Source organism: Nannobrachium achirus (genome assembly GCF_963921795.1).
Source record: "Nannobrachium achirus genome assembly, chromosome: 5".
In the NCBI taxonomy this organism is placed as follows: domain Eukaryota; kingdom Metazoa; phylum Chordata; class Actinopteri; order Myctophiformes; family Myctophidae; genus Nannobrachium; species Nannobrachium achirus.
The window spans coordinates 40,473,052-40,492,342 of NC_137814.1; the positions used below are offsets into that span (position 1 = coordinate 40,473,052).

General features: G+C 40.9%; 2 protein-coding genes across 2 annotated transcripts in view; both read right to left on the reverse strand.

Moving 5' to 3' along the window:
- Positions 1–6,485, reverse strand: part of pkn2a (protein kinase N2a) — a 49,530-nt gene extending 43,045 nt beyond the window's left edge. Inside the window, exon 1 of the mRNA XM_080725154.1 lies at positions 6,422–6,485. Coding sequence (XP_080581280.1) covers positions 6,422–6,442 — 21 coding nt within the window. The 5' untranslated portion in view covers positions 6,443–6,485. The remainder of the gene's footprint in view (positions 1–6,421) is intronic.
- Positions 6,486–10,940: 4,455 nt separating this feature from the next.
- The window catches only part of hs2st1a (heparan sulfate 2-O-sulfotransferase 1a), a 33,302-nt gene continuing 24,951 nt past the window's right edge, over positions 10,941–19,291 (reverse strand). Inside the window, exons 3-7 of the mRNA XM_080726094.1 lie at positions 18,980–19,065; positions 18,343–18,481; positions 16,904–17,001; positions 13,972–14,129; positions 10,941–13,422 (exon numbers count right to left, since the gene is read on the reverse strand). Of these exons, the coding sequence (XP_080582220.1) occupies positions 13,196–13,422; positions 13,972–14,129; positions 16,904–17,001; positions 18,343–18,481; positions 18,980–19,065 (708 nt within the window). The 3' untranslated portion in view covers positions 10,941–13,195. The remainder of the gene's footprint in view (positions 13,423–13,971; positions 14,130–16,903; positions 17,002–18,342; positions 18,482–18,979; positions 19,066–19,291) is intronic.

The following is a 19,291-nucleotide window of genomic DNA, read 5'->3' on the forward strand; positions in this document are numbered from 1 at the left end:
TGTCTGTTTCTCTCTCTCGCGCTCACAATTCCTCTCCCTCTGCCAGACACACATACTGTAAACATGCAGAAGCACACAAACCATTGACATCAGTGGGGAAGATAAACTGTCTGGGGGGGGCAGCCAAATCCCTCTTAGCTTCTCAACTCTGAGGTCACAGCAGCCCAGAATGGGACATAATCTCACTCCAGGGAGAGAGTGGCGTCTAAAATTAACCCAGGTTAAAAACATAACACCAGTCATCCAGTGTGCCCCCCCCTCCCACGCACAGCGCATTGTGTGGCGGAAAAGAGTGGGAGGAACTGTGTATTTGCCTAATACGGCAACCAAATAACTAACTACCTACCTACCTACTTCTGAATGTAATAAAGTGTAGTTGATTGTTAAATTGGCTGCTCTTGATGAATAAGTCAACGATCAACAATGTTGTCACTGTAGAATCAAGTTAACAGAGCACCATCTATCCACCAACTAATAGTGTTATGTGCCTAATGCAGAGAGCACTAAATAATAGCACCATTAATAACAGTCTCATAAGGACTGATGTATACTCCACAAGAGTTTACGAGTTTAAAACGGTTTGGCTCGGTCCAAACTACAATATGACCGTCATTCAGAGGTTCGGGGGGGCGGGTACCGAATAAGTCGGCTGTTCAGTGCTGCCGAGATGTTGCGACACCCCGAAACGAACCGATTTAAACTCATCTAAAAGTGGAGTATGCATCGCCCCTAACAGTTATTATCTATTAACTTTAATTTAAATCAGATAAACACCAGCAGTCAAAGTCCCATTGAGGTCACAGACGGTCTCATTTTCAAGCGACCACCTGAGCACACTATATGAATTCATTAAAAAATCTACAATTACAACAAGATACAATAAACTTCAGCTTGTGTTCCAGAGACCTTATATAGACTTATGAGCTATATTTTCGTCCATGCCTTACCCCTTATCCCTAAACGTCTTTGCCTTTTTTACTATTTTGAAAAACAAAAAAATACTTCAAATAGCCAATCTACATTGACATGTTGTGAGCTTGTAGATCAACATTTGAACTATTTAAAATGTTTTTCAAAATATTAAAACAAGGCAAAGAGGTTTAGGGATAAGGCATGGACGTAAATAGAGCCCTATGCCTCTGAGCCAATAGATCTATGGTAAAGAATCAATATGTCAATAAAGGTGTGTGTGGGAAGCTTTGCATAGGCCTTGAGTACACTGCACATACCCCTGGCTTGTAGCCTGTGACTGTCCACATCCACAGCCAACCAAACCCCTCCCTCTGGTCTATAGGTGCTCTTCTCAGAAGAAACTATACTTTGCACACATACTGTACATCTCCCCCCGTCCAAAGGGTCTTTGATGACTCATAGGTAAAATGGAGGTCACAACTTCTGGAAGTGAGGAGGGGTGGGCAGCTCCCCTTTAGTTTCCCTCGCTCACTGCCCTACAAAACCTGTTTGCACAGCAGACGTGTTTGACCAGCACTGCGTTAAGATAGCACGAGGACACAAAACAGAGCTGTTTTTTTTCACTGCCAACAATGCAAGGAAATCCAAGAAAGGCCAATCAGATAAGGTGGAAATAAATCAGCATATACCCTTGAAGGTCTGTGTGGTTTAATTTGAGATCAAACGACAAATGCCTAAATCTTGAGGAAGAGTCTGACTCTGAGCACCTGGGTGTGTTTTTAGCTTTACTGGCCACTTGCACAGAAAAAGAGCCGTTCAGAGCCACTTTTCCTATGTAATAATAAGACCGTAAAGAACTGTACTTAGGCTTTACATGTCTTGTTACTCAAAAGATGGAGCCTACTAAGGGAAATGACATCATACATGGAACGTACGCCCTCAAAGACAAGTAAAGCAGGAATTGTAGGTAAATGTCCACACTTGCACTATGCATGTTTCATAATGGATGAAACTTGTTAAACTAAGTGTTGCTCTACAAGTTACTCCACTGTAACCTTGAGCAAAGGTTCAGCGATCTTTGCTGGAAACAACATCTATATTATAGATGCTAATTGCTAAGGGCAAATACAGAATGCATTCAACACCTAAGAAACTTTGGCAGAACTTAATTGCTCAAAGTCAATGTTTTATCACAAAGTTAAACGTTAACTTATTGCAACGTGCGCTACTGAAATGGTTGTTTAAGAGCCCGTTTTTTAGAGTCTAATGTACATAAAAAGTGGAAAATCAAAGTAAACATTAGGCCATGAACCCCAAGAGTAAGCAGGTTAACTCATTCTTTAAGCCAGAAAGCTCCCAAGACTCACAACAAGAGCTCCATTCAGACAAAAAAGACAATGGAAAAGTTGAAGCCACTGGCCAGGCTCATGCTTTAAGGCCAAGCCCTTGCCATTTCTCCACCAAGCCCATCTCGACCTACAACCTGACACCCAATGCTCCTTACCTCACAGCTGCCTGTGCACTATTGGTCAATGCTTGCTGTGTGACCAGAAATAGCATCACATGCCAATAAACCTAGGTCCAGTGAATGGCTTCCAAGCACAATATTTTAGGCCCAGAATTATTGCATGCTTTAACCAGTGGAAAAATAGCAGATATACAAGCTCACAGCGCGGCACCGAGTGCCGCGCTGCGAGCTTGTAGATCTGCTATTTTTGAAAAAAGTAGTGAAAATGCGTGCAAATCTTTGAATATATGTATTTTTTAAAGCGAACATTTCTACCTCAAATTTTGCTTCTGGGTGGTCCCTGGAACTAGATATTTTGAGATGGGGGTCCGTGGCCAAATACATATCAATTTGGGGGTCCTTCACATGAAAAGGTTTGAGCACCACTGACATAGCAGTCTCTCGAGTTAAGTGAAAAGGACCTTTTCTTTGACGATGGCTGGCCAGATTGCTGACATAGAAACATAGGTTTTTCAAAAAACCTTAGAAGGATTCAAAAGACACTTATAGAATCGGGTTAAAATTCTAATTTCACGATTTTTCAAAAATACAGATCTACAAGCTCGCAGTGCGGCACTCGGTGCCGCGCTGTAAGCTTGTTGCGACCGTAGGTCGCATTTACTACCAAAACCTCCACCGGCTGTCCGTGGGTGAGTGAGTGAGTCAGTCCGTCCGTCACACTTTTGCCCTGCTCATATCTCCACAACCGTTGCCCCCATCCATGCCAAATTGTGCACACACTCCTTGACTGCCAAACTACAACCTCCAAGGACCCCCGGAGCCCCAGGGACCCCCATGTCCCTGGGGGACCCCCAGATGTAAAAAATGACCAAATGTGCTCACACGTCACACGTCACACTTTTTCCCTGCTTATATCTCCGCACCCGTTGACCCGATCCATGCCATATTTTACACACACACACACTCCTTGCCTGCCAAACTACAACCTCCAAGGACCCCCAGATGTAAAAAATGACCAAATGTGCAAAAATGACCAAATGACCACCCCAACGGGGCTGCTCACGGGGAATTCCCGGGGACCACCGACTCCTGGTGCTCCAGAACGGATGCAAAAGTGGTGGCGCCCCCAGTGGAGGACCCCCTGCCACTGCAGCGCACATAAAATGCCGTAACTCGGGCTGGGAGCGTCCGGGAGAGCCGGGGCCGGTACCTATTCGTCCGCCAAGGCAACGCGGAGACCCCACCCCTCATTTCTCACATGGCCCTATTCTAGCACCACCTTCAGGCCGATTTTTAAAACACATTTTTGGACACTGCTCCTACAGTTTTTGCCCTAAAATCACGAATATCACTACACAGCATGTCTACACTCATGTCATCAACATGGATCAGGAAGATTTTGGAAAAACAAATTTTTGCCCTATTTGTGGAGATAAGCCACCTACGGTCGCTTATCTCCCGATTAGGGAGTCTTACTGGTATATCTGCTATTTTTCAATAGTTAAAGCATAAAATAATGATACGCTATAATGTGTACCCGTTCTAAATGGGTTAAGGAAGAGTTTCATGTACTGTTAACTGTACAGCTATTCATCAATACAAGCTAGTCGTGTGTTTGTCCCTCACATATTACGGGCCACCTGGTTCAAGAATGCACAGCACACCCCCTTTATGTTAAAAAGGCTTCACTTAAGTATGGTTCTTTTGTTCCCCTTGGTCACTTTAAATCAGATTTATCAACTTCGGTTCATCTAAATTGTATATGTTTTAATTGATGTGGATAAATCATGCGATGGAATTCTGTCTTGATCATGTTATTTTATTCATTTACGTATTCTGTATTCTCTTTTTTTGTATATTGTTGTTTTTGTGTATAATTATTATTGTAATCTTGGCAGAGCTGAAAATAGAGGGTGCCCTCAGTGTGTTCTCCGAGAAAGAATTAAATAAAAGTTAAATGAAATAAAAAGCTTAAATGCATAAATAAAAAGGACAATACAGTCATAAACTAGACGTGTGTGCAACTGAACACCTGTTGCTTTGCTACTTAGGACTTGTTCCACTCTACGTCAACCACGGCTATGAGACAGTAGAGTAGAGTATAATATCTACAGCCAACCTTGACAGAGCTACAGCTTTTGATCAGACTTTTGATGTCTCCACAGCCAACATAATTAACAGTAGAAAATTACAGTAAATTGGGATTGGGTAACAATAAATGTACCGGTATGTTATATTCATCCAAAACGTTTTGTCATAATCTATCACCATACATAAGCTATGTAACACCAGAGAGATAACAATCAATACTAATTTCATCTCAGCTCACACCACCATTTATGCTTTTGAATTTTAACATTCAATATGAAACAAATAATTCAGACAAATAATTTCCATTGTAGACTAAAGCTTGTGTCCTGATATTGTGACACCAGTGTATTATTGTAAACCCAATACAGTGTATAAACATATAATAATTGTTATACATATATACCAGTTTCTACACCATTTTGAATTCTTCTATTTGACTTTATATTATTATATTTTGTTTATTCTACTTAATTTGCATTGCTGTACCTCACAGCCTGTATGGTAACTCCATGCAAGCAGTGAGTTACCTGAAAACTGGAATTTCCTTCAGGATCAATTAAGTATCTGTCTACACTACAGTTACCCCATGGCTCAAGCATGAGTTTTAGTTTCACTGTCAAGTCATGTGAAACTAAGACACATATTGTGAAATAATAATTCAGTCTTTAAACACCCAGGGCCTGTGACTAAATTATTCTAAAGATGTGCAATCATTTATATCACTCCTACAACTGTAAATAATCAACAGTAAGCCTCCAGATCTTTAACTGACATTAAATTGACTTTTGGGAGACATGTGTTGAAGAAGCTAACTGTACAAATAACTTGTATGTATTTGTTTGTCATTAAGATTAGTTTCAAACTGTAAACTTTGTTGTGCCTGGCTGACAAACTGGCGTCACTGGAATGAAACCACATTACTCCCAGAGTCATAACTGTTCAGAGAATAATATGAATATATGCAATACATTTACTTAAATAATATAACGTATAGCAGTGGTTCTCAAAGTGGGGTCCTTGAGGGAGTTCCAGGGGGACCCCAGTTAAATGATAGTTATAGGAACCCTTATGGGCCTGTAACTCAGAGTGTAACCACATGGAACCAAATCCATGTGTGCACTCTAATATCGATTTTACATTACAATATGAATTGGGGTCCAAGAGATAGAAATGGGGGTCCGTAGCTTAATGCATGTCAAACTGGGGGTCCTTGAAATTAAAATGGTTGAGAAAATCACTACTAGAGCCGAATAATCTTCCGTTATGTGGGGGTCCCTGGCATATCTTTTCAAATGGGGTTCCACGGGCTAATAAGTGTCAGTTTTGTGAGTCCTTGACATGAAAACGTTTGAAACCACTGACATTCCGTCACAATACAGATGTAAAACTTTGAACTTTGAACGTGTTGAACAGAGAACCCCGTTTACTACACCAGGTAAACAGTAGCACTTCAAGCAAGTGACTTGTTTACTAAAGAGGAGTGACATGGAACATGTTTCACCTCATTTACAACAACAAAAAGTGTCATTAAGAAAGAAATGGAAAACTTGTTACGTAGTTGTGGAGATTGTTTTGTTTTCAAAGTAGCGTTTTGACACAGAACAAACGTATTTTGACTCGTGCTAACTGTGAGACGTTTTCTTACACTACAATAAAAAGTAACGTATCGACACACTGTGCTTACCACAAGGGTTAACGCACTAAACAACAATATTACAAACGGGGGATATATTTGGATAATTGTTTCCCAGGCCTCGATCCATGGGACATAATTCCCAGACAATACTTTGTGGGATCTGTCAATATTCTTTCACAAAACACACAATCGCCTATTGGTCGTAATGCACCGGGTTAACGAATGTGAAACGACGATGTTTAATGCGATCCAGTGGAGCTCCATAAAAACAAAAGTTTGCGCACTTTTCGCAACAGTTGTCAACTTTTTCCTACCTGCACGGAATCGGCGGCCATCTTGGTTTTCTTGTTTGAATCAAATCCTACGGAGAGAGAGAGAGGGAGAGGGAGAGGGAGAGGGGAGGTGGAACTGGAAATCCAAAAACAGCCCTTGTGTTCAAGTTTCCCTCTCGAACTCAATGAAGAACTTATTCTCTGACCAAACCATCGGTCATCTCGGAAGTACGGGACGTCCCATGTCTTCTTTGGACACTTTTAGGTCGTTCTTTGCACTGTCGGGAGGCTCACGGGGGAGTTGTGTTAAGTCCTCATAAATAATAGTGGAGCATAAATGTGTCCCAGTGCTTTAGGACTGGATAGAGAGAGAGAGAGGCGGTGGTTCCAGTGTCCGCCCATAGGCGCTCTCTCTCTCCCTCTCTCTCTCTGTCTGCATTGCACTCTCTAAACCACTGGTTCCCAAACACTGGGTCGGGATCCATTTGTGGGTCGCGGACCAAGTAAATAAATGTCCCTTTATAAAAATAAAAATTCCTGTACATTTAGTTTTCAATTATTATTATTTCAAAACATTTAAAAAATAAAATTAAAGTTTTTTCCCCTTTTTTTTAAAAGCAATGATTTTCCTATAGCCTATATGTATTTTTCAAAATAATTTCAATTTTGTATGTATTAAAATCATATATATATATATATTAGGGGTGCAACGATACACAAAATTCACGGTTCGGTTCAGCTTCGATATTTTGGTGTCACGGTTCGATACCTTTTCGATACAAAAAATATACAGAAATGTCCTTGATTTATAAATATATTTTCTAACTATGTATTTTTTTGTTTTAACTTTGAACAATACGGTACCCAACCTCTAGGGTAGTGGTTCTCTAAGTGGGCTCTGCGGACCCCTAGGGGTCCTTGAGGGGGTTCCAGGGGAATGTGGATGTGGAGTGGTATTGTATTGTATGGTTCGGTACAGGGTCATTCGGTTCGATATTTCTCGGTTCGATTCGATTTTCGATATTCGGTTCGATATGTTGCACCCCTAATATATATATATATATATATATATACGGCAATTTTCCCTATATATATATATATATATATATATATATATATATATAGGGAAAATAGCCGATCTACAAGCTCACAATAGGGCGCGAAGCAACTGGCCTTGTGAGCTTGTAGATCTGCTGTTTTCACTAGTTTGTGAACCACTGCTCAAGTCAAAACCCAACCTATCCACATCCACACACACGTGACGTGCTCATACAATTCTTCATATTCCATACTGCTGGGGTTCATAGAACTTCATTTGTCACCATCATAGCTTGAGTAAACAAAGGAGAGTGATGATTTAATGTTCGCCATTGGCAATGGTCACATACCATTACCTAATTAATTCAGTGGTTCTCAAACATTCTCATGTGGGACCTGGGCCCTGGGGACCCTGAAATTAATATGTATTTGGCCACGGACCCTGAAAAGACTTTGTGACAGAGACCCCCACAGTTCAAAAGATTATTGTAGACTACATTTTGACAGGTTGTAGTGTTAACGTGGTTAAACTGATTTTGATGCATTCATACATTTGGCTGGGGGACCCCCTGGAACCCAGTTGGACCCCTGATGATGGTCCCCGCCCGGACCCCACTTTGAGAACCACTGACCTAATTCTGTCAAGGGTCAAGGAGAGTCAAGGGTCAAAACCACACACATGAAAAGGCCAAAATAAAGATTATTTTTGCTTATTTAGAATAGATTTAACAGTAGTATGCCAGAAATCAAGACACTGGATAAAGTTGATATCATGCATGCATCTAATTAATTATGGTTACGTGAGGCAAAAGTGTGTTAATCAGGAGTAATACAGCAATGAGGCCTTTAGCCTGGCGGTGCCAGCCTCTATCACACACTTCCAGGGGGTGGTGTGGAACCCCAGGCCAACCCTGCCCGGCAGCTTATACAGTATATGCAGGGGTCTTCAACGTTTTCAGGCCAAGGACCCCTTAGTTGAGAGAGAGGTGAAGCAGGGACCCCCACAACCTTTTCAGAGATTCCATATAGTTTCATTGTTTGACAGCACAATCATCAGTGTGTTTTGGATTCATGTCAATTTGTGTTTTCAGATATTTAACCACTTGAACTGTCAATACTTTATAAACTTGACCTTTCACTCTGTACTTAGTTTCCCCCTCTACACCAAAGCTCTTTGCCAAAAATAGCCGATCTACAAGCTTACAACGGTTGTGAGCTTGTAGACCTGCTATTTTTGGCTAAAGTTCTCAGAATATGGACGCTAGGGTTCAAGTGGTTAATATAAAAAAGGAGAAAAAAAGTTTCTATCACTCAAAGATTTGGAGGACCCCCTTGTAGTAACTCTGGTGACCCCCTAGGGGTCCCGGACCCCCTGTTGAAGACCCCTGTCTATGCTGTCCACATGAGGCAGCATGCATAGTCTCTTCATCCTTTTATTTGGGGCATTTAGACAAGTCACCCAAGTGACAGTAAGTCTAACATAAAGAACAAAAGAAACATCATCCAAATGTATTTGATTAAGTATACTTACTATTCTTGAGGTGCAGGTGTGCACATACTGATGGGGTAACATATTAAAACAAGTGCTGTCTGTTAGGCAGAGTTATACATGCCCCATTTAAATTGGATAAAGGCTCGGGACTCTTTGTTTTCTCTGCCTCCACGGTGATGATCTCAAGATTGGACCGAGGGCAGGTGCATGAGACTAGCTGAAATCCTTTTTGATTTTGTATTTTATGTGAATGAATAATGGACCCACAATTACAACCTCGTTTTAATAGGTGATATCTTTGCCATGAGGTTGAGAGGATGGATTTATTTAAGGCTGATATAGTTCCATATGCATCACCTCTATTTTTATTTATTGTTATTTCCTTTTGTCATAACATAAAAAATATAGACAGCACAACGTTTACTAGGGGGTCAAACTACTGCCCCAGTGCAATTCAACAGAAGGACAGAGAGACGTTATGCAACAAAGGTCCAAATTAATGAATTAATTAATTAATACAACCCAAGAAATCACAATATTATATGATACTGTATGTTTGTTTGTAAGTATTACACTAATAGTCAGAATAGTCAACCACTACCTATGATGGCTGTCCTAAAACCAAATCGGAATGCTCCAGGCCAGGGAATTCCTTTATGACATCATGAGAGGTTTGGGGGGAAGCCCTGTTAATCAGGGTCAGTGGCATATGCAGGAAGCATGTGGGCTGTGGCTAAAGTGATCTGAGATTAATGAAGATACACTGATACAGTAGGCCTATGCTATGTTCTGTAATCTGTACTGATGACCAGCATGAGATTATTTGATGAACCAACTGGAGGACATTGGAGTCTCACTTCTCACACAGGCTGGGTTTCCAGGTCCTAAAAAACTATTCTCCCCTTATTATTATTCCAACGGACAGGCCACCACAGTAAGAAATCAAATCAGCCAAGACCTTACACACAAATGTGAACAAAGTCATATTCCGGAGAAATTGGCTGACCAAAGTGCAGAGAGTGCTTGTATCATGACAAATCTCTGATCAAGTACAGGTTTCAGAGTCCGGGTACTAAAATAGAGCATGTGGTAATAAAACCACCCGGCCACCACTACTACAAAATGTTACAGGGGAAAGACTTTCTTAGATCAAGGCCTTCCCTCCAATAAAACGTTTTGATAGAAATGTTTGAAGTCTAGGACAGGACAGGCAATGAAAGCCAACCCAAATGGATGGGATACACACACACCCCAGCTCTTTAGCTCCCTCTACAGGTCACATGCCTTGAAAATGCCCCAGCTTTGATTTCCAGCTCAGATTTGTCCTTACTACAAATATAGTCAGGAAATATTATCAGAATACCTGTCAAAGCTGGGAATAAATTCCTTACGAAGGATTTCTTCACCAATGTGTTCGTAAAGGTGTTTAGTAACATATCTAACAAAGATTGAAATTCAACATCCCTATGAGAATCTTTGACAGCTAGGGTAATTCTGCGTCTCATTCACTTACTATACTATAATGTAAAAAATGACACCCAAGAAAATGCTTTAAGTGGGATGTGAGGGGTCTAACTAGGTGTTTTTAATTATTCTGAATCCATTGCAAGCATTTGTTTTGCACGAAAAACATTCCTTGGGCCAAAAATGGACCCCATACAACTGTGAAAAGTGATGACTCATCACCAAACCATTGTTTTTTTTGGGGCTGTTTTTAGCCCAATGAATGTTTTTTGTGCAAAACAATACTTGCAATGGATTCAGAATAATTAAAAACACCTAGTTAGACCCCTCACATGTTACTTAAAGCAATCTTTTGAGAGTAATTTTTCCCTTATAGTATAGTGTATAGTAAGTGAATGAGACCCAGAATTACCCTAGCTGTCAAAGATTCTCCTAGGGATGTTGAATGTTAGATATGTTACTAGACACCTTTACGAACACATTGGTGAAGAAATTGTTTGGTAAGGTTTTATTAATATCCCCTGACTAATATGCATTTTTGAGAAATGGAACATGCATGCAGGCAATACATTTTTTTTCCTTCAATTTATTTATATTTTTGGCAATCAAAAGATGAAAAAGTTATGACAAAATGTAGACATTCCAGCAGACATATCTGCAACAGAAATTAAGAGACCTGGTTGGAAAAAAAGGCACACAAAAACTTGAGCCTTTAGTTGCCTATGAGAATATACCTATCTTAAAATTATGTGGGACTTCACTCTAGTGCAGGGGTGGGCAACTTTGATGATGGAGAGGGCCACTATATTTCCACATTCACTCCAGAGGGCCACAATGCATACACAAGTCAACATTTTTAAAAAAATAGCCGATCTACAAGCTCAAAACGCATCTTGAGCTTGTAGATCAGCTATTTTTGCTATTTTCGAATTGGAATCCGGGATGATTTTTAGGTATTTTAATTGGATTCCTAAGAAGTAACATTTTTATTTAATTTCATATGACTGTTCTTATGCCAACCTTTTTAACTTAAATTCAAATACATTGGACATAAAAAAAAGACTTGTGCTAAGTGATTAAGCTACTAATAGAGACTGATGTAATTAAAGTGAGTCATGTTTGCATGGTTGGAATTGTAACAGCTGAAATAAATAATATATCAGTATTCCAAAATTAACCTGCGGGCCGCATTAAGTGAATGTGGGGGCCGCATGTGGCCCCGCCAGTTGCCCATGTATGCTCTAGTAGTGTGAACTGGGATTTGCAATGTGTTTGAAAAACTATTCTTCTCAATGAAGCAGCCTTTTTTTCTTCACATCAGAAACCTTGCCTGTAAATAAACAGCCGTGATTTGTTGAGTGGCCTACTTGAGAGCCGCTCTGACTGAGTATGTGTTAAAATAACTGATTGTTTTTCACTTGAAAATCTGTTATTTTCAGAGAGTGATGCTGTCATGCGATGAAGTATTAATTAGGCTTTAGTAAGCATCAAGGGGTGCAACTAGAATTTTGAATGGCCATCACTAGGCCATAGCAAAATTAAACCAAAACTAGGATGTCAAAATATACAGTAGGCCTATACAGATAAATTAGCAGAATTCTCATCAGTTTCATAAGTATTTTGTGTAGATAATGCTGAGGACAGCAGTTTGTAGCAGCAGAATAATGTTAGCGCAGCGGGCACCCATGTTTAACAGGGGCTCAACAGCAAAAATAAAAAATAGTACCTGACAAAACAAAAAGGCATTTCACTGAAAAATAACAAGAGCTGAAACAAACGCACAAACTATTAAATGCACAACTGTTAATGTAGAAAAATGTGTTACCACAGTGTAAATAAGTTAGTTGTTTAACCAGCTTGCTGGGAAATTAAATGTACTGAAATTAGTAAATATTTACAGCAGCAGTTTTGTTGCCATTGTGGTCTTCCACAGTTTAATTACATCACGTGTAAACGCTTCCTGCATCATAACTATGGACTCCTCGCCTCCAGGCAAGCAAGGATGCACATTTACAAGATTCATAAAACAAATTCACTGAATACAGTATAAAAACATACACTTGCACTCACTGGTAAATAGTCCATGATCACAGGAGTTCGATTTCATAAAAACCTCAAGAGTTGAACTAAAAAGTCCAATAATTCTAACACAGTAGTCAAGTTTCTCACACGTCCATGTCTTTACGCTAGCAGTAGTGGCATGAAAATGTCACCCTCTTCAGACTTTAGGTAAAAAAGTGGGAAGATGTGCCCTCCCTCCACATAGACAATGATAGTACCATTAAAAATACAAGAAAACGCAACCAATCACTGCCAATGAACACATTCACTCTGGATGGCCTGCAGTACTAGTCACATGACAAGACAGTTACGGCCTTGGCCAGTTGTCAGCCGGGTCATCTCCAGCCGCGTGTCTGTAAGACCCCTCTGAACCCATGACCTTTCACATGGAAGTGAAAGGGAGTCATGGCCTGGGGGCCATGGCCCTCTGACCCTCTTCATTGGACGGAAGGGTGAGGAAGAGGAAGATGAGGAAGAAATGGAACCTCGTTCGGGTGGTTAGCTCAATAACAGAGACGTGAGGTTCATCAGTCATACTAAAACACACTAAAAAAACCACTGCGAGTGTCAGTCTTGCAGACAATTACACAGACACGCCTCATGTACTCGATGAGACGTAACGTTACAGTCAGTGGCAGTTTACATCCCTTAAGTCTCACATCTCTTCCTGAATCCTCTGTTTTTCATCTCCTCTGTGTGCGTGACTAAGTCTGTACAAAGCCTTAAGCACACTCTCTGATCCCTTCTTCGCGTGGGTCTGTTTAATTATTTTTGGGGTAGATCTTCTCGTAGAAAAAGTTCTGCGCCAGCAGGTACAGCTCTCCGTCCTTTTCTCTGACAGCGTGGGCCCTGACAAACTGAAACTGCTCCAGGGCAAACTCGTAGAAGTCATTCTCCATCTTCCAGATGGCTGACTGCTGCAGCTTCGCGATGGACTCTTTGGTGGGTGGCTTCTTCTCGGTCGTCTTTCTCAGGTGTGATTTCTTCCCTGCAGCAGGGAGGAGGGAGGGGAGATTTAGAGAGGACGGGAAACAACAGCAGTTAAATAAGTCACAAGGTGTGCGTCGGTGTGTCGTCACAGACGCCACACAAGGGAATAAGTATACTATTACAGTTCACAGGCCAGCGAGTGTTTTAAACATGGTATGGTAATGTGGTTACTACAAGTACATTTAGTTACCAGGTTAGTTCACATGATTGCTAATATGCAAATCTGAGACAAATGAGAGGGATGAGTGAATCGTCTCAAACCTCACCCCTCTGGATGCACATAAGATGGCAAATCAACAAACACAGCACCACTTACAATTTTGAATGCACCGGACGACATATTTTCATATTCATTCGTAAAATACTTGGACTTCAAGGATAACACAAAGAAGTCCTGTTGACCTGTTCCATTGTGGTTCTATGTATTCAATCAAAAGATCAAAGAATATGAACACATTAATACATGTCATCAACAAGCCAACAACACTGGAAGCCGAACAAGCAAGACAACAAAGAGCGTCTAGTTGCTCCAGATGAGATACAGTACCTGTTTTGTAAAGCTCGGTCGCTCCCCTGAAGAAGCGTGGTAGTGCAGCCTCCAGCATCATGACAAAGTCCTCAAGCTCTTCAGTTACCCCGACCAGCAAGTACTCATTGACCAGGTTATATTTGGCCTGTTCCAGGGCCCAGTGGCTACCTACATTCCTGCAGAGACAAAAATGTGTTTTGCAAATTGCTGTTCAAAACACTTAATACAGAACACGAGGCAAGGGGGGGGGGGGGGGGGGGGGGGGGGTTGCAGTTGGTGGAGGGGAAGCAGACTGGTGGAATAAAGACATATTGTCGCTGTCGGGCCAAAACCTTGTATGTCCACAACCATTACTTTTCAGGAAATTGAAGAAAAGAACTGTGTTCAAATGGATCCAATGTAATTAACACTAATAAGATGCCTAAAGCCTCTATCTGAGTCCAGGGTGAAGAGCTATCCACTGCAAATTTTAGGTGGAAAGCTTTCCACCTCAAGTCAGAAAATAAATGAAGGCCATCATAGTCCGTCACAGTGGAGTCCTATACACCGTGACTGACTGGTCTAGATCGACCAATCAGTGAACGGGGTGAAGAGCCTATCTGTCTGAAAGTAAAAACAGAGAGATGTGTCGGGACTCGCGGTGGAAAGCTCTTCACCGCGAGGAATGACGTAACGTTGTAGTTTTATGACTCAAAAAGACTACACCGCGGTGGATAGCTCTTCACCGCGGTACCGACTCTGATAGGGGCTTTAGGGTGACAAGCAACCTCGCCCTCAAGGGCTACTGTAGGTCGCGCCATGTCTTGGCCTGACCATCTGGCCAGTGCTGTATATCGGACCAGTTATCCATTTATGGAGACCCTTGGTACCCATATATGGAGATCCATGTACCATTTATGGAGATATGCTGTGAGAGCCCAAACATGCTTACTTAGTTATTCGTTATGTGAAAGTCCTATGATGTCTATGACATCCAACATCATGCATACAATCCCTTTTATGCCCATATGGAGATCCCGGCCTGTAGAACCAGCCACACAGATATGGGCTGTCTTGGCCCATATCTGTTAGTGTGGTATGTGGCCGATGTGGCATCCATATATATGGCATTCCCATATGAAGTCCTGTTAGATATGGGCTTAATATTGATGACATCAGGGATCTCCATATATGGGCATAAAAGGGATTCTGTTAGTGTGGTTCCCCTGACATAACAGTGATCTCAGAGCTTGATGTCAAAGCGGCAAATCCATAGACCGTAAAAAAGCATACATGGACGGACGGACGGACGGACGGACGGACGGACGGAGACATGATGTGCCGTTTCTCATACTAAACTGTGTCAAAAGCTGTTTATCATACTTTTCATTTTTTAAATATTTATAATACACACAGACAGACTTCAACTACTTTCAACCTGGTGCCTCTATTTTGGGCATTTTCAAAATGGTTAAACGATTTTCCAAGAAAATCTACAGAACGTGCAACACTTCCACACGACAAAGTATAAAACAGGACCCAAAGTTATGAAAAAGCATAAAAAGATGAAACATGGAGATACAAGATTTCTGCCAGACAGCAACAATATGGAGTGACCTTGTGGGGGAAAGAAAGAAATGAGAGAGAGAAATATGGAGAGAGTGGGATGGAGGAGAAGATTTGAGACACAACAGCAGGGGAGTAGGAGGTATGGGGAATGAGGGAGGGAGGGATACGATTAAGTGAGAGGAGAAAGTTGGAGGACTGCGCAGACGAGCCTGAGATGACAGAAAGCCAGAGCAGCTGATAGCAGAGAGGCTCGAGGGAGCTGAGAAAATGTTGAGGTGGGTATAGATAAAGAGTATGATGGTACTATAGGCGGCAGGAATTGCTATGGGGAGGAAATTAAATGATAAAGAGGCATATAAGGACGTGATTAAGGATAAGAGGGAGTACAGATGGACAAAGGCTGTTTAATAGAATATGTAAATTCTTCGAAAAAAATATTCACCAAGGCATATTAACCACATTATGCACATGCCATGTTATTGATATTGGGCATTGGTGAGGGGAAAAAAACTAAAGAAAAGGGTGAAAATATCCGATCTACAAGCTCACAAGAAAGCATCATTCATTATGCGAAGCGTTGTGCACTTGTATGTCAGCAATTTCTGCAGTGTGACTCACACCATCATATGACACCATCGTATCACAAAGCATAAAATAGGGCTTAATTGGTTAATGCCTTAACATGCATTTCATGGGAAGTTAACAGTACAATGAATTTAGCATAATCTCAAATATGCATATGCTACTGTACCAGTAGTACAATAAATACTGGGCACACAAGAATACCATTTTCTGCAGATCTCCATGTTGCACAATGCCAGAATGATCAACCAGCTCGTCATAAAGTTGAAGTGTTTCATTTGAGAGAGCAAAGCGGCTTAACAGGTGAAGTGAGTGAGTAAAAGTAAGATTAAGTGGACTGAGAAAATGGAAATGGGAAATGAGAGGGAGATTGATAGAGAGATTGATAATCGTGTATCTACAACACATCAAGGCCGGCAGAGCTATCAAAGAGACCTTGAGAAAAGGAGTACCTGTATGAGAAGTGACAGCTTAATGTAGCGTACTTAAAACTACTTGAATGTCTGTGCTGGGCTTCGTGACTTTGAACTATTAGAGTTATGCTTGAATAAACGTACTACCTAAACACACCAACAATATGATCACAGAAATGGAAATGTCACTTTGAACATGAGATCAAGCTGTCTTATACTAGAGTACTGTAATTGATGTTTCAGCGGCATACACAGGAGGTTAATATTTGTTGTGTGTTAGAAGCCGATTCTTAAATTGCTTTAACTGTAAGGTTTTAATAAGACTAAATGCCTCACCTAAATGTGTAAACGTGACAAGTTATTACATATGGTGCCAAGGATCTAATTAAGGATGTGCAAGGACATACCAGCATTCAGAGTAGTGACCACAGAAAAAAGGAATCTGTAGCCAAAGTTTCTCAGGAGCACAGTCTGAGCCGCCCGCCGACACGCATTCATCAAACGTCTGAAACACAAACACACAGCATATATGCACAACAATCAGTGTTTGTTTATTCTCAACATTACAAGGGTATTCTGGTCAAATTTGACCAAGACGCATATCTTTTCCAACCACTGTGATTGTCACTGTACAAAATCCAATGAAATGCTTTTCAGTGCTGTCGATTTAAATAAATAAATAAACCACCCAAAAGATCACCAAATCACCCAAAACATGTTAAAATCTGTTTGAACATGTGTTCAAATCTGGCATGCCTGTTCTGCAAAGCTACATTTATGTACTTGCACATAAGTCTTGTGTTAGATTTGATGATAGTCGCTGCAAGCTTTGCAGTTATTTTGTAGAAGCAAAACAAAGAAGTGAAGTGTACCATTGCATGCCAAACAGATATATTGGATTAAGATTTTGGTTGATGGGGAGTCCTGAGTACACACAGGGAAAGTTGTGGAGGATAGCAGTTTAAATCATCCGTGTGCATCCGGCTTGGCTTTTGTTTTAGCTTTTTAGGGGCTTTTTGAGCATTAATTTGATAGCTATATAGTGGAGATTGACAGGAAACACAGAGAGAAAGTAGAAGAGTGACATGAAGCAAATGGTTCACATTGCCATAACCACTCAGCTAACGGTCGCCCCAGGAAGATCCCATTTTATGTCTTTGATGCTGCATAATGTTTTTGTTTCTGTGTTTTGTGTAAATGAATCAGGTAAACGAAGCACTAGTATCAAGTGAACATGTCTCATATAATAATATACATTTAAGCTGTGAAATCTGAGATTGTGAAGGAGTTTAAGACATTTAGGCCTAGAATTATTGAATGCTTTAAGCAGTGAAAAATAGCAGATATACAAGCTCACAGTGAGCTTGTAGATCTTCTATTTTTGAAAAAGTCATGAAAATGTGTGCAAATCTTTGAAGATATGTCTTTTCAAAGCGAACGTTTGTAACTCAGATTTTGCTTCTGGGTGGTCCCTGGAACTAAATATTTTGAGATGGGGGTCCGTGGCCAAATAAATATAATTTTGGGGGTCCTTCACATGAAAAGGTTTGAGAACCACTGACATAGTAGTCTCTCAAGAACAGACAAACTGAGCTCCAGTTAAGTGAAAAGGACCTTTTCTTTGATGATGGCTAGCCAGATTGCTGACATAGAAACATGGGTTTTTCAAAAAAACCTTAGAAGGATTCAAAAGACACTTATAGAATCGTGTCAAAATTCAAATTTTCACAATTTTTCAAAAATAGCAGATCTACAAGCTTGTATATCTGCTATTTTTCAATAGTTAAAGCATAAAAGAATGATACACAAAATTTGTACCCGTTCTAAATGGGTTAAGACATTGCACCTTTTTGTCTCCTTGTTTCCTGCGTCTCAGGCCTGGTCGGTAATCGTCTCCAAAGCGCAGGAAGTAATAGTATGACACCAGCCTCTCAATGGGGTCCCTGATCACATTGATATAGATAGGTTTTCTCTTCACTCCAAACCTGCGCAGAAGAGACAAACACCTGGGTTACCAAATCCATACACAGTATATACCAGTAAGACCCCCTAATCGGGAGATAAGCGACCGTCAGGTCGCATGTGTAAAAATCGGCCTGATGGTGGCGCTAAATGGGACAGATCCATGGTGATGACATGACTGTAGACATACTGTGTACCGCTTTGCGTGATTTTAGGGCAAAATCTGTAGGAGCAGTGTCCAAAAATGTGTTTGAAAAAAACGGCCTGAAGGTGGCACTACACACAGTTTCCCCAAGTCATTTTAAAACATCATATTACATTCGGATCCATATCAATTGATCTATTTTGGTTTGATGTCCAATTGTTTTTACCAGAGGCTTATGTTCAACTATACAATTAAAAAATGACCACAAGGGTGGAGTCACCGGAACAAATCCACAGTAGATCTGTAGCTGCACAGGTTTTGACAGTGGTGGAGCTTGGGCCTGTAATGAACATGAACATGGTGACCATGGTCTTACTTGGTAAAGTCGAGGAAGGAGACATGACCATGATAAAAGGCTGGTTTCATCTCCCTCCATTCTGTCACATTTTTCACAAACCGCACCTGAACAGAGAGAGAACACAATTAACCTCCAACAGATTAATTTACCCTGGAGTCCATTCAGGCAGTTTCAGTCCCCATCGATACAGGATGCAATTTCTCTCACAGAGCAGCCGTCGACTCTACAACTAACATTATCAAGTTCACTACAGTGCACACTCAGAGTGACAAAATCCAAATTTCAACCATAATGCATTGCAACATCACCTCCCGTTTAGTCATTTAGCAA